General features: G+C 36.5%; 1 protein-coding gene across 1 annotated transcript in view; it reads left to right on the top strand.

The window, feature by feature from the left end:
- The window catches only part of DOK6 (docking protein 6), a 264667-nt gene that overhangs the window by 140887 nt on the left and 99683 nt on the right, over positions 1-24097 (top strand). The window contains exon 4 of the mRNA XM_075705728.1: positions 21119-21238. Coding sequence (XP_075561843.1) covers positions 21119-21238 — 120 coding nt within the window. The remainder of the gene's footprint in view (positions 1-21118; positions 21239-24097) is intronic.

Here is a 24097-nt window from a genome sequence, read left to right as displayed (position 1 = left end):
GGTTGAGATAAATACAGTTTAATAAGTAAAGCAAAAGCTGTGCACGCAAACAAAGGAAAACAAGGAATTCATCCGCTTCACTGCTTCCCATTGGCAGGCAGGTGTACAGCCATCTCCAGGAAAGCAGGGCTCCATCACTCTTAATGGTTACTTGGGAAGGCAAAACGCCATCACTCTGAACGTTCCCCACTTCCTTCTTCTTCCCCCAGCTTTTACTGCTGAGCATGACATCATATGGTATGGGATATCCCTTTGGTCAGCTGGGGTCAGCTGTCCCAGCTGTGTCCCCTCCCAACTTCTTGTGCACCCCCAGCCTACTCGCTGGTGGGGTGGGGTGAGAAGCAGAAAAGGCCTTGGCTCTGTGTAAGCACTGCTCAGCAATAATGAAATATCTCTGTATTATCAACACTGTTTCCAGCGTAAATCCAAAACATAGCCCCATACTAGCTACTGTGAAGCAAATTGTTCTGTCCCAGCCGAAACCAGTACATTATGAAACAACACACTGGGCTTGAAAAGGGTGAAGTTTGCAAGCAAATATAATGTTTTCATTTTTTAAGTACCTTTTAAACATCTATGTTAATAAGCACTCTGGTGTTTGCAGAACAGATCATGATAAGTATTTGTCATTGTACAGTAAGCAACCTAAGTTCTTTGTTTTTCACAATATAAAAGGGTTTGGGCTTTTTTTAAAGACTTTGTAATGTTGTCATTATACTTAAAGTTGTTTTTTCCGCGTGCTGCTCAGGTTCTTAGGCATATTACTTTGATTTTATTATGTTATCATAGAACTGAATTCTTAATAACCGTTGCATTTGAAATGGTGGTCTGATTGGCATTTAGCCAATTGTAAACAATCAAATTTCATTATCAAAAAGTACCGAACAATATAGAGTAAGTCTTAGCATGAAGAAAAAAAAAAGTGAAGAATATAATCAGTGTCTATTTATATCTAGGATAGAAAATAAGGCCAGAAGTAATCTTGGGAAGCCTTCCTGTCCTATGGAATTATAAGCTATACCTATTTATAGGTATATATGTATATTATTATATATATGTATATCATTCCTGGTAGGTTATGCCTTGTCTGTTTAGGTTTTTCTGAGCATAATTAAAAGAAACAAAAATGTATCACGAGTACTAAGGTTGAAAAGAGAATGGCATAGAAGCATATAATTGAAACAAGAACAAAAGCCTGTCTTTTCCATCTTGGTTAATCTGTCCCATGCTACATTATGCATGTGCATGTCTTTGAATAATTTGTTATAGGGGCATTTGCTGTGGTAGGTACTTTGGAAGAGAAGTGAATGCGACTTAAGAGTTTTAAGAAGTTTTTTGTAAACACAAGAGAAATGGATTCAATTTCTTTCCTAGGCTTATACTTTCTAGCACCTAGCACTACAAAACTTTGTTATGTACGTTTGTATGGTTTCAAATTTACTACTTCCTGTGTTCTAAAGATTGCAATTTAAAAATAGATTTTAAAAATGTTCTTGTAAGAAGGAAATTCAATCAAGATGTTTTCCCTGGAAATTCAAGCAGGACTCCAGAGCCTGATTATAGTATTGTAGCTATTCTTCCCCAGGCTTTTAGGCGTCTGACCCCCATTAACATGATACAGCTACCCTTGATGCTGAAGTCATGGATTCTTCAGCAGCCTGCCAGGCAGGCACGCAGAGATATAGGTAGATTTTTGACAGTGCTTTTAGGTCTCGATGAGTCTGCATTTAGTCAGAAAAGTCCCAACCAGCTCTAAGAATAACACACTTTGGAGCAAACCATCACTGCCTTGAGACTTATTCCTTAAAACCTTGCAAAAATGTTAGCACCATGTTAAGATGTATCATCTGCAAAGTGTTGTATTTTTCATTGCCTGATGAAGGAGAGAGTCAATAAAATTTTTTTTTTCATTTATGTCTTCATGCCTAAATACAACCAGTCTTGCCTGCTGCAAGCCACCTGTAGTCGGTAAATCATGCAGCTTTGAGTTAGGAAGGCACCATGTCTCTGCAAATTTCCCATGCTTCTCATCTGGTTTGCAGTAGAGTCAACACAGAAACATGACTACCTGCTCTTACCAGTAAACATGATACTAGACCTGCGAGGAGGCAGGGCATGTTCAATTACAATATTCAGACTGCATTGTTGGGTAAAAGAAATCTGCGCTACCTCTATTTCCAATATTCATATCTAGGACACAGAGAACATGTAGTTATGTTGTAGTGGGTTGACCTCAGCTGGCTGCCAGGTGCCCACCGAGGTGTTTTCTCATTTCCCCTCCTCAGCAGGACATGGGGAGAAGGTAATGATGAAAAGCCCATGACAGGGAGATTGCTCACCAGTTACTGAAACAGGCAAAGCAGACTTGGGGAAGATTAATTTAATTTATTGCCAATTAATAACAGAGTACGACAGTGAGAAATAAAAAAAAAACCAACTTAAAACACCTTCCCCCCACCCCTCCCTTCTTCCCAGGCTTAAGTTCACTCCCAGCTCTTCTACCTCCTCCCCTCAGCTGGTGCAGGGGGACGGGGAATGGGGGTTGTGGTCAGTTCATAATGTTTCATCTCTGACGCTCCTTCCTCCCCATGTTCTTCTCCCGCCCCATTGTAGGGTCCCACCCATGGTATACAGTCCTTCATGAACTTCTCCAACATGGATCCTTCCCATGGGGTGCAGTCCTTCAGGAACTGACTGCCTCAGCGTGGGTCCCACATGGGGTCACAGGTCCTGCCAGAAAACCTGTTCCTGTGTGGGCTCCTCCTGTTGCACTGTGGGGTCCTCCACGGGCTGCAGTGTGAATACCTGCTCCACTGTGGTCATCCACAGCCTGCAGGGAGACAATCTGTGTCACCATGGTATTCTCCAAGGGCTGCACGGGTGCCTCTACTCCAGCACCTAGAGCACCTCCTCCCCCTCCTTCTTCACTGACTGTGGTGTCTGCACGGCTGTTTCTTTCACATTTTTTCCTCACTCCTCCCTATCACTCACTGCTGTGCAGCATTTTTACTGTATCTTAAATATGTTTTCACAGAAGTGCTACCAATGTTGCTGATGGGCTCAGCATTGGCCAGCAGTAGGTCCGTCCTGGAGCTGGCTGGAGCTACCTCTGTTCAACATGGGGGCAGCTTCTGGTGTCTTCTCACAGAAACCACCGCTACAACACCCCTCACTATGAAAACCTTCCCATGTAAACCCAATACATGTATAAAGAAATACTGATACATCAAGGAATGTTAGCAAATAAGCAAGTTTAAGATAATCCTGTGTAACTATCACCTACTTAGTGGCTTTTCTTTCTTTTTTTTTTTTTTTTTTGGTACTAATAGTATTAAGGCTCTAGGCTTTTAAGCACATCTATTTACTTTGATTGTCACTCACTCAATCTCCTAATCCTTTCAGCCTGCTCTTCTGGAAAGTACTGGGATGTTACTGGCTCGGTACTAATATGCCAACAGAGAATTACATAGCTGGTGGACTTCTAGATTGTTTCCTTTTTTCCATTATTTTTTCCCACTTAAAAAAATTTCTGTAACAATAACAGAAGACACAATTACTTAACTCGTACCTATTCTGTTTGTGCACATTTGTACTTCCTTTCCTTTTGGGATTGGTGTAATACCCCACCTGCTCTCCACAAATTTGCTCACACTGGAGTTGAAGCCAGGTATCAGCTGAGATAAAAAGGCTTCTGCTCATCTACATGGAATGTAGGTCAGATCTCCTGGGATTTGTGAATATGTATTACCCTGTGAAATAATGTGATTTCTGTGGTTCCTGACCTCTCCTGAGAATACCATACATTTAGTGATAGCACAAAAATCATGACATTAATTTATGGATTGAATTTGGAGTATTGACAGATGATGTATGGCTGGCTGATCTGAGGAAGAGTTCAATGAATAACATGATAATTTACTGCTCCAAACCTGAAACACCCAATGTATTTTTCATTCTTTGTCACCATTCAGTTTGCATTACATTTGGCTACTTAGAGTATGTAAGGTACATGGGACTGTCAGCTGGCGAACTGTTTCAAGCCTTTTGAAACACTTGTCATTGAATGAAGACAAACTGAGAAGAATAGCAAGTGTAAATGAGCACAGAAAGTTTTGTGTGCTACTAATGTGTACTTCACCATGTATTCAGCATGGAATGTTCTACTTCATGTACAGTCTAGACATGAAAATTATGGACAAATTTATGCACATTAAAAAAAAAAAAACAAAACAAAGATGAATATTTGGTGTTCACTGTCCATCTATCTTCATAACATTTTGAGAGGTTGCTAGAAGTTCACTGCCAATATGAATGTTGCTATCAGCATTAACCCAGCCCAGTGGGCAGTTAAACAATCAGTATAGAAACTGAAGTCAGGGTGACTGGTAAAGCTTATAAATTTGCATTTCACTGCTGGCTAGCAGTGAGAACTAAGGTAATTATTAAGAATGAACCATGTGTGGAACTGCTATAGGTATGTAGTGATAGGCAAAGACAAAGTTTTATGTGACTTCCCACCACATGCTCTAGTGAGATTTCCTAGAGTTGTCCCAGCTTCCATACCTGCAGAGAAAAGTTACTTAATGCGTTGTCACAGCCCATTGGGGTTTTTTAATCTCTTTGGCAATATTTTATGGGAAAACATGTTGAACTATGACTTAACTTTAAGAACATAACAAAATAAATTTTACACAGAAATAACTCTAAATTTCAATAATTCAAATTGTTCACTTTTCCTGTGTATTTCAAAAGACTACTACATCTATAATTTATGTCCTCCAAATAAAAGTAGAAAATGTGCTACCTTCAGAAAAGCACAAGAAGCTTTTCAGTAAGTAATTAAGGCCTCATAACCTCTGAGAGCAGCACACAAAACAATCTCTTTTCTGGAGAAGTATCCAGTCATTTTTGTGAATTTTATACAAGACCACATTTGTCTTTTGAAATAGCAACTCTTTCCCAGTAGTTACACATTGGTTTTAACAGTCTTATCAAGACTATATTTTCTGAGAGTAGTCTAGCATTATTGAGTCTGGACTCTGTTTTTTGAGATTTAACTAGAGTAGTTCATTAATCTCCAGAAATAAAGTTCCCATTACAAATATGCAACAGTTTCTTTCATATAATGTTCAAGATTCCCAGATTTCAGATAAGGATGCAAAAGAATCACAAATACACCAATTAACAGAGATTTGAGGTTGTAAATAGTGTATTCCCAGACAACTGAGATTCTCCTGTTTACAGTAATTCATGATCCTGGGATGAAGTTCCAAGCAAGTCAGCATTAAATCTCTCCAAGAGAGGATTCAGCCTTTTCCCTGGTAAATAAATAAGAATGTATTCCTGAATGAATTTTACTGTGTGAGTAGTTCCTTGTCAGTTTGAGATGTTCAGCCTTAAATTCTCTGGAGATCTTACACTAAATCTTTTCTTTTTTTATTTATTTCAAATAAGGAAATTCAGTCGAAGGCCAAGAAACAAATTGTGCTTCAGACATACAAAGAAGCTTAATTAAAAAAAAAAAAAAAGCTTTATCAGTCACAGTCAGTGCTCCTTTTAACGTAGTTTTAAAGTAGCATGGTTTTAAAAAGTGTCCTGAAGTGCTCGGCTCTTCTTCAAATCAACATGATGTTAATTGCAATTCAGTCTTTTCTATATGAAGATTGCACTGGCACAGGAAAGTGTGAACATGTTTTCTGTAACTGCAGTTCAGATACATTCACACAATATTTTCATAACCTATACAGAGAAATGAATCTTTTAGTTATAAAAAAGCTTTATTTTTTCCAATTTCTTGCCTAAAGCATGGCTGCTTTTGAAGTTTTCTTTTAAGCAATTCCAACTGCTTCCAACTGCTACTAAATCTGCCTTGCAAGTTAATCTGAGGTTAAAACTGATGTTAATCAATGGAAAAAACAATAGAGGGAAGTTGCTGACTGCAAGTTGCGTTTTAGTTTTTAAATAGTCATATAGTTAAATCTGTTTTTTTCAATTTTAATTGGTTTTGACACTTAGAAAATAGTGTATTAATGTGCAAATAAGGTCAGTAAGGTGTTAATGATGGCAAGTATATTAATTTTCTCCCTCCTGCTGAAACAGCAGGTATGAAAACTTTATATAAAAATGTAGAAAATTTATATTCTTATTTGGAAACTTTTTTGCATTTTTGATTTATGTTCAGTGTTTATTAATTTGTAAATGTTCCAGGGAGCAGAATAAACATCATATTAGGTTTAAATTTTGCACACATTTGGTGGATCAAATTTGCAATGCTGTTTGATAGGTTTTGATGGCCACCTAGTGTGGCAGTTCACTACATTCTTTCAAACAAGTTTTGGATTGCTTCATGTTAGATGGATTCTTTTTTTTGTTTTACTTAGTTCATATTGGCTGATCACCCCTTTCAGTTATTCTACATGCCATAGTGAAGACAGAATCAACAATTCTTTTCACAAAAGTAATGTAAATACTTCCAAGCTGTATTCATGCTTTCCTTCTAACACTGTGTTCATATACTGTTCTAGCATGTGTTAGGGGTTTAAGCTTCATATTTAGTAAAACCTGTATGACATGTATTAGTCTTCTGATGTCTTATGAAGATTTGAGCCTTACTTTGATGTGAAAGCTGCATATTAATTAGAATTATGAGGATTTTTGGTCTGCTTCTAAATGATAGAAATATAGATCCATTTACTTTCTGGAAAGCTGTACATTTTGAAAATGCGGGACATTTCTTAGTTTTTCCATGTTGTATCTGTATCTGGGCTTAATTTTAAAATGAATTTTTTGAAAACTGCAGCAGCATAACATTACTAGCAACAGTTATGAGACTATCACTTTAGTGGGTAGCATTAAAGAGTGATTAGCCTGTATGTTTATGATAATGTAAGGTAAAGTTGAAAAACTAATGTCAAGTTCCTTGTTTGTTTTTAAAACCAAGCTTTTCCTTAATAATAGGAATGTAGTTCTAAAGTTAAATACAGACATAATTTTGGGTTTTTTTTTTTTGTTAATGAAACCATAAAAACTGGTCTAGTATGAAACATCATTTGTTTCTAAACTAGACATAATTAAAAATAACCCTGAATTTAGGAGAAAAAAGCAAGCCTATTGGGTAACAGAAAAACTAAGCTGTAGTGGGTTGACCCTGGCTAGACGCCAAGTGCCCACAAAAACCACTCTGTCACTCCCCTTCTCAACTGGACAGGGAAGAGAAAATATAATGAAAAAGCTCATGGGTTGAGATAAGGACAGGGAGATCACGCAACAGTTACCGTCACAGGCAAAACAGACTCGACTCAGGGAAAATCAGTTTAATTTATTACCAATTAAAACTGACTAGGGTAATGAGAAATAAAACCAAATCTTAAAATGCCTTCCCCCCACCCCTCCCTTCTTCTTGGGTTCAACTTCACTCTTGGGATGGGGAGTGTGTTCATCATCACTCAGTTCATCACACATTGTCTCCGCTGCTCCTTCCTCCTCAGGGGAGGACTCCTCACACTCTTCCCCTGCTGCAGCGTGGGGTCCCACCCTCTGGAGACAGTACTCCATGAACTTCTCCAACATGGGTCCTTCCCACGGGCTACAGTTCTTCATGAACTGCTCCAGTGTGTGTCCATTCCATGGGTGCAGTCCTTCAGGAGCAGACCGCTCCAGCGTGGGTCCCCCATGGGGTCACAAGTCCTGCCAGAAAACCTGCTCCAGCATGGGCTCCTCTCCCTCCATGGGTCCACAGGTCCTGCCAGGAGCCTGCTCCAGCACAGGCTTCCCATGGGGTCACAGCCTCCTTTGGGCACATCCACCTGCTCCAGCGTGGTGTCCTCCACAGGCTGCAGGTGGATATCTGCTCCACCTTTACCCCCATGGGCTGCAGGGGCACAGCTGCCTCACCATGGTCTGCACCAGGAGCTGCAGGAGAATCTCCGCTCTGGTGCTTGGAACACCTTCTCCCCCTCCTTCTTCACTGACCTTGGTGTCTGCATAATGGTTCCTCTCACATATTCTCACTCCTCACTCCAGCTGCTGTTTGTGTCCCATTCCCCCCCCACTTCTTAAATATGTTATCACAGAGGCACTACCCCTGTTGCTGATTGGCTTGGCCTTGGCCAGTGGTGGGTCCATCTTGGAGCTGTCTGGCATTAGCTTCATTGGACATAGGGGAAGCTCCTGGCAGCTTCTCACAGAAGCCACCCCTGTAGCACCCCCACTACCAAAACCTTGCCATGCAAAAACAATACATAAGCAAAGTTAGAATTAGTGAAGTGGAAAAGAGAACCAAGTCTGTCAGCAAGGTGATCATTTAATCATCTTCCAAGTAAGAACAATGGCTCACTAATGTATATTATCTCTGTTTCAACAAATGGAAAGTACTTTGTAAAGTGTCCCCCAAAGATTGCTCTTTGGACTGCTGTTGGTAAACAGTCAACTCCATTTCAAAATGGTACTTGCTCAGTGATGGTATGAAATTGCCTATTTCTTTAGAAAGTTCTTCATTGGCCAAACTTCTCAGTAGCTTAGCATTTCATTTCAATTTCAAGGGAAAAAATAAATCAATCCCATAGCTCATGTTTATATTCCATAAATAAAACATAAAGTCAGTACTACAGATGTTTTTTCTGTCTAGATAGTGTTATGGATAATTTTGACTGGACCTAGAAATTGAAATAATCAAATTAGAGTATTTGCTGTGGGCATATATAATGAATATGTGTAATAAATGTAAAATGTAAGAACATTTGAATGTGCTAATGGACAAGCCTCTAGATAATTAAGCTAACCTATCTAGGAAAGACAGGTCTGTGTTAGATATGTTCTTATGAACATTAATTGAGTAAGAATGACAAAATGTCTTACTGCGTAGCTTCTGCTTTATATTCTAAACATCAATGACCTTACCGTGGTAAGTTTGCTTGAATGTGCAAGAAGGTTAGCCTAAACTTTGCTATAGCTTAAAATCACCTCACCAAAAAAGTGAGAAGTGAATTAAATAGGGTGTCTGAAATTTATCTTTTCTATTCTCTCTAGTGATGGGAAATGAATTAATGCAGGAAACTCAAAAAGCCAATGTAATTTCAAAATGTTTTTGCTCAGTGACAATGTGAATCTTTTCCAAGTGTAGTACAACATCCATGACATCTATGCAATTCAGGAAGCAGTGTTCCCAGCATATGTCAGTAGATATAGCAGCAGTCCTCCATTAATAAACGCTGTCCTTGCTGCTGTTACTCATCGGCAATAAAGTACAAGCCATTATTATTCAGATATGTAACTTCTCAAAATTGTTTGTCTAACAATAATTCCAGTGTGTGCTGAGTATAACTAATTTTCTTTCTATATGACATTTAATATTGACAGTAAGACTTTTTGCTGATAAATATTTATTATTTATCTATAGAAATATGACTTAAATGAAAATGTAGTTTACTGTGGTTAAGGACCAACTGAAAAGAAAATCTAAGAATCCTGTGTGTCATTAACTAATCCTTCAAATGCAATGCCCTGCTATGCACTTCTTGATATCTGGAGATTTCCTCAGATTCGTATCCTATAAAAAAATTACCATTTTAGTTAAAATGTAGACATGAGTATAATAAAAATTTATAGTGTAAGACAACAATCTAAGTGAAAAGGCTTAATATCTTAATTTCTAAGGGTTCATTTTTAAAATATATAATCATATAGTACTAGAAAATGTGAGTAGGAAGAAGCTGAAAGAAAAGTTGTATGTTTCTGCATATGATTATGTCAAACTACTTTATAGGCAGTTTGTATCTGCGTGCATGCTAAATTAAGAAAATAGTGGTAGCCCATGAATTATGAGGTTTTAAATAATTTTAATTTTGTAAGGTTGTCACATCTATAATTTTAGTCTCCTTTGTGAATCAAATAGATGACAGCATGTAAAAAAAATTGTATGTATGCTGATGAAGATTATTATGAATACTGAAGAAATAAATATTGTCTTTAACAGATGTCTTGAAGAAAAACTACAAATTTATAACTCTAAGTAGGGTATATGTAAAAACCTTCATTCAAATTTGATTCTTGTATTTATAGGCATTATGCATGTATTTGTCAATATAAACCTTGGGCTTCATGAGGAATCAAGTCAAGGGAGCAAAAGAAGATGCCAATTTTTCTCTTATAAACAGAAAAGATTTCTCTCTTCCTAGCTCAGGAAAGCACTACTCCTCCAAAATGTCATTACTGTTTCTGTAACAAGTCTCTTCAATTCGTGCTTCAATCTATCGTATTACACTACTGGTTTTGGGCATGGAAACTGATTCATTAATTTTAAAAGTTATAAAGATTCTATGCAAAGGCATATATTAGGGTTTATTATGAAAACTTAAAGAATAATAAGTGTCTGTCTGCCCTTATCTGACTCAGAATAAAGGAGAGAATTATGCATTTAGTTGTGTTTTGTGATCTGGCTGCTATTATGTATATTATTGTAACACTCTGATCCAGGAAAAAAACCCTGATGTCAAATTCATTTTATGAATAAGTCAATAAACCCCTGGTTAGCCTCACATATCACAAAATCAAGAGGGTTGGGTTTTTGGTTTGGGAGGGGGGTTATTTTTATTTTTTAAGGCAGCAGAGCTTTGGAGGAGGCCACAGTTTCCAAGCAGAAGGAAGAGTAACATTCATTTAAAAGCATTAATGCAGAAAATAAGGAAAAACATATGTCAGCGTACATATTGTACTTTTGTCCATTTGCTGAGTGTGCTGATGGTGCTGGATAACTCCTTTTTAAATGACAGTGATCAGTTTTCTCATCCCTACAGTTAATAACTCATTTCTGTTTATAATTCTTTTTCCACCTTGTTTTCTCCATTAAAAGATATCATCCAGGGAGAACCTGGATTTGAATTTAGCTTAGGTCATGAGAGATCCCACAGAGGACTTTTGCCTGGAGTGCAAGTAAGGAACACAGAAGGATCTAAGGACTGGTCTTTGCTAGCGTATGAATCCAACTCTTCCATAAAGGAAAGGACCCTCTAGTACTGTGTGTGTTTATAAATCAGTTCACAAGTAAGCTGTAAGTGGGCAATTGATCACCACTGTGCATAAATTACAGCTTCATCTTGAGATACTGTTTTGCAATGTAATCAACACCCCTGATTTACAAAGCTAAATCCTAACCTTTCTGTGCAGTTCCCACTTTATATGGTTTAAAATACTAAATTTAAACATTCTTTATACTTCTATGATGAGTTGTTTACCCTTAAATAAGGATGAAAGATTTGAAATAAAACAATCTTTCATCAGTGAGTTTCCAGTTAACATGGCCTTAAGCCATCATTCAGCAGAGTTCTTGAAGCTTCAAATGATTTAATCTTGGTATGTTCTGTAAGATTGCATTCATCAAGACTTATTCTGATTTTCTTGGAAGAAAATGACACATAATTGAAGTTGGATCTATTTGCTGTTTTCCTGGTTCAGCAAAGGACATAGTTTTGCTGTACTGAATCTTAGAAGTGTTCCACTGAAATAAAAAAAAAAGAGAAAACGTCCTATTTGCTAATGAAAGTTGGGATTCTGAGTTTCAGCTTTAAGCAGACTGCTTCTTCTCAGGCAGCCATCTGTGTCTCTTACTTAAGATCATGTTGCTAGAGATATCAGTAGTGTATATCGAAAACCAGGAATCTAAAATGGCATAATTTAGATATAACTTTATTTTAGGAGACTAATATTTACAGGACATTTTGCCTGATTAGAAAGCATCTATTTTCATAGACATACAAAGAATATCTATTTTCATAAGACTTTTTTTTTAATTGAAATAAAATTTAGGTGCATCAAATGTAGGGACCCATTTAATGCTGAGAATGAAAGATACAAGAAAAGTGTAAAATGAGAGTAAGAAATGTGAAGAATTTATAATAAAAAAGAATCCCCTTGGGTTTAAATTCTGTAGATACGAAATTTGAGAAAGACGTTTCTTATTACATTTCCTTAGCTACTAACTCTAGACTATGTAACTTTTAAGGGTTGGTTTTGGTCTTTTTGCAGTAGTGCCACATTAAAATCCACCAAGAATAAAGCAAAAGTCACATAGAGTCATCTCTAGCTAATACTTAGTTCTGTCTGAGAGTAAAATTTTATGCACCTGAAAATCACATAGAACACATACCATGGTGTTATGATCTTACAGATGAATTCAGGCAGAAGTTGTCTGCAATTGCTTTGAATCAGTTGCTTTGCACTTCCAGTGACATAAAATCCTGATTGTTAACTCTAATAGTAGCAAGGACTCAGATCTTTACAACACTAGTTTTAGTGTTTGGGGAAAAATGCTGTATTTCTTGGGCAATGGAAACACAGAAAGGAAAAAATTATTTTTTCAGGGCATTCATTGTTGTTTTGAAAGTGGCATAGAGCACCGTGCAGGAAAGGTTTCCTAGAGTTTTTGCAAAACCAGGAGACAACACTAGCACTGCCCTCCGTGCTCAGCCAAAATGGGACAATGTTTAATAAATCTAAGTACTGAAAGCTGGAAGTCTTGCTTAGTCAGATATGTTTAGCCAAATGTCTGCTCCTACCATTTTAACGCAGAAGATATTCAGATGGCTGGAGTGAAAGTCATGTGGTCAAAGGCATAAGAGCAATGAAGCATAGAGGGGCAATAGTGCATATTTTTTCTCCCATGTACTGACACTAGTCATTATCACCTTGATTTTGTATAGGAAAATAATACTTCTAGAATTATTTACCTTATCTAACAGTATTTCCGACCTTCAAGTAACAAGATTTGTCAATAGTTTAAAGATAAGACTGAATATTTAACATACTAAAAAAAAAAAAAAATGAAAAGAACTTTAGAATTTGTACTAGCTTATTTGGGTATGAATCCTCTTACTAGACTGTAACTTAAACACTTGACAATGGGAGAAAAGCATACTTCAGATCTACACAGAAGGTATTAAATTTCCCATGTATTTAAGAAAAGGTCCTATAATTTTTCCAAGAGGAATAAAAGTATTGTAGGAGTAGTTTAAATCTGAAATGCTATGAAGTTTTAAGCCAGAGAAATGCTATTGCTGACGACCAATCATGGGGTAGCTGCAAAACTTGATGTGATAGCATCTTCTGTGTGTTATGTTACTGGTGACAGACCCTTTTTAGACACTTGACTGATGGTGTTTATGCCATTCCCACTACGGACAAGCTGCTTGAGGTTTTTTTTACTTTCATTCAATTGTCATTTAACATTAATAACTGTTGAAACGGGTATGGATTAACAGTCCTGGGGAACTGTCGAATTCCCATGCCAGATTCTTGTAATTGGCCCATTAGTTTCAGACAAAATGTAAATGTTTCTTCTGTGCTCAGGCAGGTTTTCATAATTACTTTGCACTTGAAAGAAAGTTTGAATTGAAAATGAAACTTTGCTAAAGATATTTTTGACTAATGACGCTCTATCAGCTCACTGTTCATCTGTTGGACATACTGATGCTTGATAAACGTTTATGGTATAATGAAAGTCACTAGTCCCCAGTGTGAAGTAGTATACACAATCTGTAAGGATACTTATAAATCTACCCTCAAGGACTACTTTTTCTACTAAATAGCATTTTCTTCTGGAGTGGCATCATTCATTTCTGTAGGACTAATCACTGAGTAAAGGGATATTCACTTTTTTTAATAGCAGAAATTAGCCATTTACCTATTAAAAAAAAAGAAAAGAAAAAAAAATTATGTCCTGTAGCTACATTAGCACTAGTATTGAGCAAAGGAAATCACTTTGTGGTAAATTAACTATTTTTCTTCATTTTCGCATACATTCTCCGTTTTTAAAATAAGTCCAGCAAGTTCTGTTTCTGTATAAAAACTGCATTCTCAAGCAGCATTTCAGATGGGAAACTTTGTTTCCTACTGCTTTAACTTTAGTTAGGGACTGCTACTCAGTGTTGTAGGGCATTTCTATTACAGTTTGAGTGAAGGGTGCTCTTTCACTGAAATTTTACACTGGAAAGGAGGAGCAATGTAGGTAAAGGTAGATATTATGTGCAACTAAAGTCTATTTTAGGGAAATAGTTTAATGGACAAGTAACATCAATATGATAAGTCTTTTAAAATACTGTTATTGCCTTCAAAAGAATTTACTTAACATTGTACATGCTATTTAAGCTGACACTTTTGATCAGAGTTGCAGAAATGAAGGGAGAATTGTCAGGAAAATGTCAGTTTTCATACACCTTGATAACTACAGGGACACACAGCTGGCTATTTGCAAACACAGGTACATGCACAAATTAAAATTATCAAAACCCTGTCTGTGATGTATCTTGCAGCATCTCTAGAAGTGTGTGGATGATTTTTGGCAGAAATATCAGTTTTAATTTTTTTATAGTTAATTTTGTAGTTAATAAATGTCTTTTGGTAATTGTAATTAACTGTGCTATCCTCATGCCAACACAAGTTTAAAATAGCAAATGATGGGAAAATAAAAGTTTCTTTTTGTATATACTTAGACTATATCTTCCCTCAGTTTAAAAAATGCATTAAAAAAATACCAATGTCTAAAATTACAGAATAATATATGTTCATATTCTGTAATTATTCATTTAGCTTGATTGCCACATTATTCAGTATTTACTTAAACAAAAAATTTTATAATGCTCAAAACGTACAGAGAAAGATGGCTATGTCATTAAACTGATGGTATATTCAAAAATACACGTATATTTAAATAGCTTGAAATAGTTAAATATTACTGGTCTTATGGTATTAAAAGAAAAAAGTGACAATGACAAAAAACCTTTGAGGAACTTGCCAACTTTTTTTTCAAAGAATAGTGTCATATTTCCTTTAAAATAATTTGTCACAGCCTGAATATAGAGCATTTTCAGTATATTAATAAACTTCAACAGTATATGTTGTTTTCCTTCATGACTTTTCCTTTGCCTTTTTTGGTTCAGTGATTTACACTTAAGTAATAAAAGGACACTCTACACCAGATGAAAGATCCAAAAATCACAGTTCAAGAAAAATATGAAAAAGTTTCCTTAAAGGAAGTATTTGTTGAAATACAGGGAAAAATTCTATGTATGAGAACCATATCTCATAAAATATCTTCAAATATAATTGGTCAATAAAAAACTAATTTTAGTAAACAAATTGCTTTCAGAGTTGTAGCCTACTATCTTTGTTACTATCTAATTGAAAGCATGTTTTAGTGTACATACAGACTAATTTTCTGTTCTTTTACACTAAATAGAATTTATGTCCCCTTCATTGCTTCCTATCTATCATTTAATAAAAAAAATTGCTTCATTCATGCATAGCCAAGGTTAATCAGTAATACATGTTACTACACAAAATAAGCACTATCCTCTGAGCAATAATAAAAAATAGCCACACTGCCTTGCATTTGTATGTGTGTTTGAGTGTGTGCAATGTGCTCTCATAAAAGTGCCCTAAGTAGTGGAGACACTATTAGATAACATATTTTAAATACTTATAAAGTAAAATTATGTTTGAATCATCAAAGGATGATATATATCCTGATAAAGGATAGAGTTTTTTTAAGGTATTGATTTTGAAATTACATGCCTGCAGGCAATAGTGGTTTTTGCTAGTGAAAAAAAGTGAAATTAAGTTGCTGCATAATATTGTATGTAGCACAGTACAATAGCACATCAGTCCTGTGGAGATTCTATGATTTTTTTTTTCCCCTATTAACTTCTAATTAAGGCTGGGTGATTTTTAGAAGAGATAAATTGGCATATGTAGCTTTTCTGCACCATCTTTCTTTCTTGGTAGAGAATATCAAGTCTATGTCCTACTGATCCAAACAGGAAAGATTCTCCAGTTTCATTCAGAGTAAGAATATTCAGTTGAGTTTGGACCTCTTATAGAAGTAGTTTAGAGGGAAGAAGTGTCAAAAAAATTGTGCAGAAAATACATAAAAATGTTTCAGAAATGAAGAAACTAACATTTTAGGTTTATACAGTTTGACATTAGGGAAAGCTTAAAAAGTAAGTGAGGGTTTTGGATTTGCACAAGAAGGGGTTTTGTTATCCCCCTCTAATACTGCATACATGTTATTTCCAACTTAAATCCTTGGTCACATCACTTTATGTGGGCTACATGAGAAGGAGGATAGACAAACTTCCTCATTACATTTTTTAAACTTTAAGAGTTGCATATAAATTGAGACTTTTTTTAGGAATGCAAAAATTTGCTGCTGCTAGTGATGGAATGGATCTCGTGGAATGGAGGGCACTGCCTCCCAGAGCGGGAGATGGCATTACTCAGGGAGACACAAGCTGAACTGAACAGGAGTGGTCACCTCTTTGGGGCTTTATCTCAGGCTAGCGGCATTCTACTATGCTGGCAATTTAGTGGTGGACTTGGTAGTGTTAGGTTAATGGTTGGACTTGATGACCTTAAAGGTCGTTTTCAACCTAAACGATTCTATGATTCTATGATTCTATGATTCATTTTTACAGATTTATATTTCTAACACCATTTGCAATATTATTTCATCATCATTATCATATCAACAAACCCATTGTCCTGGTTTTGGCTGGGATAGAGTTAATTTTCTTCCTAGTAGCTGGCATAGTGGTGTGTTTTGGATTTAGTAGGAGAAGAATGCTGATAACACACTGATGTTTTTAGTTGTTGCTAAGTACTGCTTATGCTAGTCAAGGACTTTTTCAGCTTCCCATGCTCTGCCAGGTGCACAAGAAACTGGGAGGGGGCACAGCCAGAACAGTTGATCCAAACTGCCCAAAGGGCTATTCCATACCATATGACATCATGATCAGTATAGAAACTGGGGGGGGGGGGGGGGGGGAGGGGGGGTGGCCGGGGAGCAGTGATCGCTGCTCGGGAACTGTCTGGGTATTGGTCGGCGGGTGGTGAGCAATTGCATTGGGCATCATTTACTTTGTATATCGTTATTACTATTATTATTATATTGTTATTATTACTATTTCTATTTTAGTTTAGTTTATTTGAATTATTAAGGTGTTCTTATCTCAACCCAGGAGTGTTTCTCACTCTTACTCTTCTGATTCTTTCCCCCATCCTATCGGGGTCGGGGGAGTGAGCGAGCGGCTGCGTGGTGCTTAGTTGCTGGCTGGGGTTAAATCACGACACCCATTTATCTTCCTGTGAAATTACCTATTTGCAATACAAAACTTCAGTGGCTGGAGTAGGTATGACACTAGTTTAATCACCTGGGAGCTGAAGTAGAAATAACATATAACCTCAGGCATGACCTAGAAGCTCAGGTAAACTGCAGGAAAATATTGCCAATAACAAGGTGTGTGTTTTCAGATAACTAGTTTACAGATTTCTTCCCAGTAATATTCCTTATGCAATAAATAGTACCTAATCAAGGTCTCCCATCTCTTTGCATTTTATCTCACCTCATGACATTTGTATAGCAGCATTTTATAATTGAACAACAGTAAATATGAAGATGCAAGTATTTGGATTTTATTTATAGCTGTGGAAGTATGCTTTACAATTTATCATTCAGTCCAAGAATTCAGTTATCTTAAAAGGAAACTAAATTTTTCAATGACAAGTACCAGTTATGACTAAAAATTCAGCATTTACCACCAATAAATCTAATCTACATGCATTAAAGAGAAGAATTTGCTGACTGTTTTTTATGACTTGGTTCCACTGTAATATTTCATCTGTCTCAATATATGCATATAATCAAAATAAAGAAGTAAGAGTGGTATCTCTGTTTTGTGACAGGGTAGCTGTCACTCTTAAAGAGTGCTACTGTGACTGATGCATTTATGTACTATAAATTATAATAAATACATTTTTAAAATCATAAATAATATTTAATTTATTATCCAGAAACACAAACCATTCTATAGACACCTTTTACAAAAGAATGGTGAACTGCTGTATAGATGCACATGATGAAAGGAGAAATATGGCTTTGGCTTTGAAAGGTAATTCACCTGCTTCTAAAGAAGATTTCACATGTCTGTCAAGGAAAAGGTTGAAGGCAATCCCCTGCAAGTAAGCAAAAGCTATCAGGATGTACTAGGTAAAACTAACTTGCACAGTACCCTCATACCCTTGACCTTCGAAACACATTTGTAGATAATGTTGATGCTTCTGACAGCAGACACAAATCCTCACAGTTCTGTGGGAAGATATTTCAGTTCTGCATTGAATATATTTTCTGTAGTATTAAGTCAATCATTTTTGTAAGATACAAATTTTGAGTTATATAGCAATGCAATGCCTGTTATAGCCTACACTTTGCAAAATATAGCCATGATCTTATGATGATCACAGTAAGATAAGTTTCTTCTGTGTGGCAGTTGGAGAATGGTCTAATCTGGGTCTAATCATCAATGTCTCAAAGTGAGGAAGAAGCAGCTTAAATTAAACTGCCAGAATCAAACACTCTGAAAGGCGGTTTCTGGATCCAAACTTTCAAGATCTAGATGTTCCTGTAATAGAGAAAGGCAAGTGGATTGAAGAGATGAAAACAGACACTCACAAGAAACAGCTTCCTAGAACAATGCTTTTGTTTATTTGTTTGTTTCCCAAAAAATCTACTGGAAATGTGGTGTGAGAATACATATAAATAGAACCTGTTGCTTTTACATGAGAGTCCTGTTTTAAATATATATTGATGTTAAGCTGGATTTATGGGAATGACAATATGTTTTCCTTTCTCCTTAGATGTTTGTAAAATTAGAAAGGTTAGTTTAGTGTTTATTTACCATCATCTCATTCTACATTTCCCAAATGTACCCTTTCAGTCTGGGTGCAGGCAGAATGAAAGTAAGTAATAAAATGCAGATTTTGTAAAATATGGAAAATGTTATATCCTGACCACACAGGAAAAATTACAAGCTTTATATAGAGCTATGCATTCTGTCAGCATATATATTGTTCTGTGATACAGTTTAGGCAGAAAAGAGATTGTGAGAGGGAAGGGAAGGAAATATGGGAGGACTGGACTGGGTTTGCACTGTCACCTTTGTGCTATCAGCCTTCCTGCACTGATTCCTCCAAGTTTATCTGTAGCTGGAAGCAGATGTTCAGCGGCTCAGTGAAAACCCTCCCTGGAGGGGCTTGACTTACCCATGTGCTGGTGTGCTGCCCCCGATACCCTCTCTGTGCACTGCCAGAATACGGCAGCATGTCTTGCAGTCCATTTTTATCATCTCCCTGGCATGAAGCCCTCACAATGGGAAGGTATGATTTATAAGGCATGGCTCTGAATATCCAAGCAAACGGCAAAGGCTGAAGGAGAGGAAGGGAAAACAGGAAGTAAATTTCTTCATGCATGAGCAGAAGATGAATTTTGGGAGTAGGCTTTTAGACAAATTAATCTTATTCCTTTTAAAAGCCCTAAATTTTTATTGCTGTCCAGAGAAATACCTATTCTCTCCTTGCTTCCATCAAGGAGTCTGTATCCATAGAAGTGTTAAGGAACAGTATGCTGTTACCTCAATATTTTCTTCTCACATACAAAGTTAAATGTCATTTGGATGTTACTGATGGAATGTTCTGTCTCTTACCACCAGAAGCTGAAGATATTATGAGAAGACCAACTTTGGGGATCTGTGTCCTAAGACAAAGACTGCAAAAAATTGGGAAGGGTTAAGGGAAACTCTTTTGCTTACAACACTCTGAATAAGCACCTCAAATTGTTTCTGTGCCTGTGACAACAACCACATTTAGCTCTCAAAATTCCCAAAATAGGCTCTATCATTTGAGCTGTCTGCCTGGGAACTTGGTCAGCTGATAGCCAGAATAACTTAAGAACAATCTGTTCCTGGATTATTCAGGGTCCTGAACAAAGAAGGCTATCCAAATGTTCTTGGAGACCTGGAATTGCATACCTGTCTCCCTTTCTTGTCCCGCAAATGTTTCTGTCACTTGAGATCTATGCCTAATCAGGTGAGGATTTGAGGACTGTACCAATTAGGCATGGAAAGATTTTTCTTGGATATAAATTTTCACTAATTACAATGAGTCATCATCACTAGATTATTCAGGGCTTGCATGCAGTATTTTTCTCTCTCCGAATTTCAGCGCTATGTTGGAGAGATAGTCACAAAAGTATTTTCCAGATGTCTCCAAAAATAGGAATAAAAAAAAATGTGGCAGTTTAATAGAGACATTTCTAGATGACTGGAGTTACCCACTCCTAAAGATGATCAGATACAGACTGACTGTGACAACAGATGCTCAGTGTGTTCCTGGTGCCAAGTGGCTCTCCAGAAAGTTTCTCTTAGGTGAAACCTATCCTGTAATAAAAGACAGTCAGCCTAGTTGCGTGATTTTTATTAGTTGAGGTTTCACACTGTGTGAATACCAACTTGAGATGTCGGGTTTTTGACCAATGCCAGAGATTTCATGGTGTTAAGTTTGGGAAGTTGATAGGATCAGGCTGGGTGTGGAGTGGGGGCTGCTGCAGTGTCTTGGGGGGTTACGCCTTGGGGAGCTTATGTCTTGGTAGACTGGCAGAAAGGGAGCTCTCAGATGTACATCAATGGGATGCAATGGAGGACTCAGAAAAGACTAGGGGGGTTTGAATTTTCATACAAATGTTCCAACTAATGCCCACATTGCTCTGAGACCAAAAGAAGGTGAAGAGAACAAGAAATTAATTATTCAGACTATCTTGACAGGCATAGGTGTTCAGTACAGCAGAGAAGGAAGTTTTGCATTTGAAGATCTTTTTATTACTGTTTTTTCCTTTGCTCCTAGAAAAATACTCTAGAACCTTTAGAAACAGAAAGTGCTTTAATAGTTGAGACTCACCTAAAGAGCAGTAAAGAATATTTCAGATATTATATCCAATGTTTTTCTAAATGGCATTTTTCTTTCAAGACGGCCTACTAGAAATATACTGCCTCAAAAGCTCACTGCTCCTTTCTCTTTTTTGTTAACTCAACCTCCTATCCCCAAATTTGAAGATGGAAGATGCATTCCTAATAGTGTAAACCCTTTTAGAAGTTCATAAATCAAGGCAAAGAAATTCATGTGGAACTTTATGCTAATAACTCATATTTCAACACAAGCATATTGTCATAAAGCTGGTCAGTAAGAAGGTATTGATTTAACTTCACACTTTTTTGAGCAATTTTTTCTCTATATTTTCCAGAACTAGAGGCAGAGGAATGGTGTAAACATCTTTGCATGGAGTGTCTAGGAACCAGGCTCAATGATATAAGTCTTGGGGAACCAGATTTGCTTGCTGCTGGAGTTCAGAGAGAACAAAATGGTAAGTAACTTCATGATTGCTCCTAGATCAGTTCTTAGGTGATATCCCATGTTATCTTTGCTTGTGTTTGCTGTTGTGAGGATTTTTACTGCTAGCTAAAAGCGCATCAGTAATAACTAAACATTTGGATGTGGTTTTGAGGCTTAATCCTGTTTTTCCTACAAATACAGATGATTAAATTCCATGCCAAATAGCACGCATAGAGTGACTTCATGTCTTCATTGCATTCACATTTTCCTGTCATGGGAAATGATGACTATGACCTTTCTGGTTCTGGAAACAATGGCCTCTGTGGAGAGGAATAAAACAGCAGCTGTTGTTCCACAGCCTTTAAAGGACAGCAATGAACATAACACCACTTTGGATTGCAAAACACACATTTGCTTTAAACTCATACCTGTCTTGAATAATGAAGTCAAGGTCATCTAAATGTTGTCAAATACAGGTGAAAAGGGCAATGACAGATGCTAGTCAACACTAAGCCTGAGCTTGTAAATCTTCATCTAAAGGCTATTTGGAACAGAACTTTAGATTAGACATGTGCACAGGAAGGATGCTAGTGGATGGAATATGCAATAACAAAAGAAAATCTGTGATTATCCTGTCATTTAATTCCTATTAACGAACATGAGGGCAACACAAAATGTGCTCATTTGTTCCTCCCTAAATTACAGCTCTCAATGATTATTACTGTCTTGGTGCTTTTGTAAGATCCAATAGCTTTTAACAAAGTAATAAAACAAACTGCCTTAGTGGTCATAAAATATCAAGCCAACTATCATTATACACAAAATTACGTAATTAAATTATAGAATGAATAGCACTATATTGATTATGTTGTATTAATTTAATGGAAGAATCCAGACATCTCTGAACCTAATAACTTAAAATATACAGAAATCTTTAAGAAATTTTGTTCAAAAATCAGATATGTTCAAGTGCGATTTAAAAGAAGTTCCAATGTTTGTGAAGGTGTTTGCCTGGTATGAGATGCAGGATTTAATTTGTAGTCTCAAACTACTTAACAAAGGGAGAGCTACTAATGTTGTAGGAAAGCGATAATGATCAGACACCACTCAAAGCATCCTGTCTGCTATATGCTCAGGTATAAAACTCATATGCATGCTATTGAAGAGAGAACTATGTGAGCAGGTGGAGCTCCTTCACAAATGCAAAAGGGAGTAAATGTTGTCAAAAGCCTGTGATGTGAGCAGAAAAATAGCTTGAAATTCCTCAAGCCCTTTCTGCAGTGGATTCATATACTGTCCAGCAGCTTTCGGACACAGATGGCAAATGTTACATTTCATCTTGTTCTGGAAAGAGATCCAGTTACACACACATGACCTCCAGCAGACATAGATTAGTTCTGTTGTGTGAACTAGTCTTGATTCAATTGCCTTAGTCTAGAAATTAATTGCGGTACTACCAACCAGCATATATGAACATAATTAGCATCTTTATTGTTCTAAGTAAATAAATGAAAGGAAACAAAGAGGCAAAGCGTGTATTTGTTGTACAAATCACATGAATAAGAATGCATGGAGGGTTTCATTAGCCATATGCTTTTAAACCAAGTGGCTGAATACGTATAATCCAATATTTGACAAGCATGCTCTGCTAAATCATTAGTTACAGTATCTCAGACAAGTAATTCTGATACCTATCTGTTTCCTTCCTTCATCACCTTGATGCACAACTCTGCATTTTAATAAACATGTTTGAAATTCAAAGTTGTCTTGTTCAGAAGCAAAGCAAATTCTGTTTTGGGGTCTTTTAATCAACTAAGAAGGAGGAAAGAGTACAGAGATTCTTACTATTGGTATGAAACCTAGCATTTTGTTCATTTAGCTGCGCTGTAAGAACCCGCAGTTGCACTCAAATTTCTTTAGCAGATTCCTTCAGTAAAATCAGTTGAGTGGAACCGTGACTTCAGTTTCTACTAGTTATCTTATTCTGCAAACCTGGCAGTATCATTCCGCACATGACAGTTTCATGGAAAAGGTGACTAATTGGAGGGTGGGATCATTTGGTGAGCTCTGATAAGAAATTGAAATTTTAAATTTATTTTCTTGCACTTTTTCCCCATATTGTAGCTGTTAAAGGCAAGATATCAAAAATTGTTCAAAAGATACCTAAAAACCTTTCAAAAGTCTACTGAGAATTTGTTGACCTGAAACTGAAAGGTCAAAGTTAATTTTCGTGTTTGAAATTCATGAAAAGTGACTATATGTATGAAATGCCTAAAATCTTGCATATTGTGAAAATGGCAGCTGTGTCACTCTCAGGGTCATTTTACTTTTGTTATGTTAAATAAAAACTGTACACTGGTATAGTACGTTTGAATGACATTATTTGAAAACATATTGCAAGTATGTCAACTTCATAGAATTCTTCTTGAGTTAGTCAATGTATTAATATTTCCTTGAAACAGAATGTATGAATATAGTTTGTAAAACCTGTAATAGAATTGTAAAGCCTCAGCATCTAGTTTCATGCAGGTTCTGTTGCCTTAACCATATGAGGGCTTTCTTTCAGGTCACTGAACAAAAGATGTCTCCTAGTATCTGAGCAAGACCAGATTGCATTGTCATAAAGACGACAGTGACAGTGGTTTTTCAGTTTTAGATATATATTTTTTTTACATTTTAAGAGCTAAAAGCAATTGAGTAATAGTGTTATACTGTTGATATCTCATGGTATGACAGGGTGTTAATACCATTAATCCCAAAAGAACAGGTGTATTAACCATTAATCCCATCTCATTCCACTGCCTTTTTTCAAATGGTTACTTTGCCCTAAAGATTTTCTGAAATGTTGAAAATCTGATAAAGATACTTCCTTGATCATAAAAGAACTAGC

This window comes from Pelecanus crispus, chromosome 2, assembly GCF_030463565.1.
Source record: "Pelecanus crispus isolate bPelCri1 chromosome 2, bPelCri1.pri, whole genome shotgun sequence".
NCBI classification, from domain to species: domain Eukaryota; kingdom Metazoa; phylum Chordata; class Aves; order Pelecaniformes; family Pelecanidae; genus Pelecanus; species Pelecanus crispus.
The sequence above is the reverse complement of the archived record's forward strand: the minus strand, read 5'-3'. Positions and strand labels throughout refer to the sequence as shown.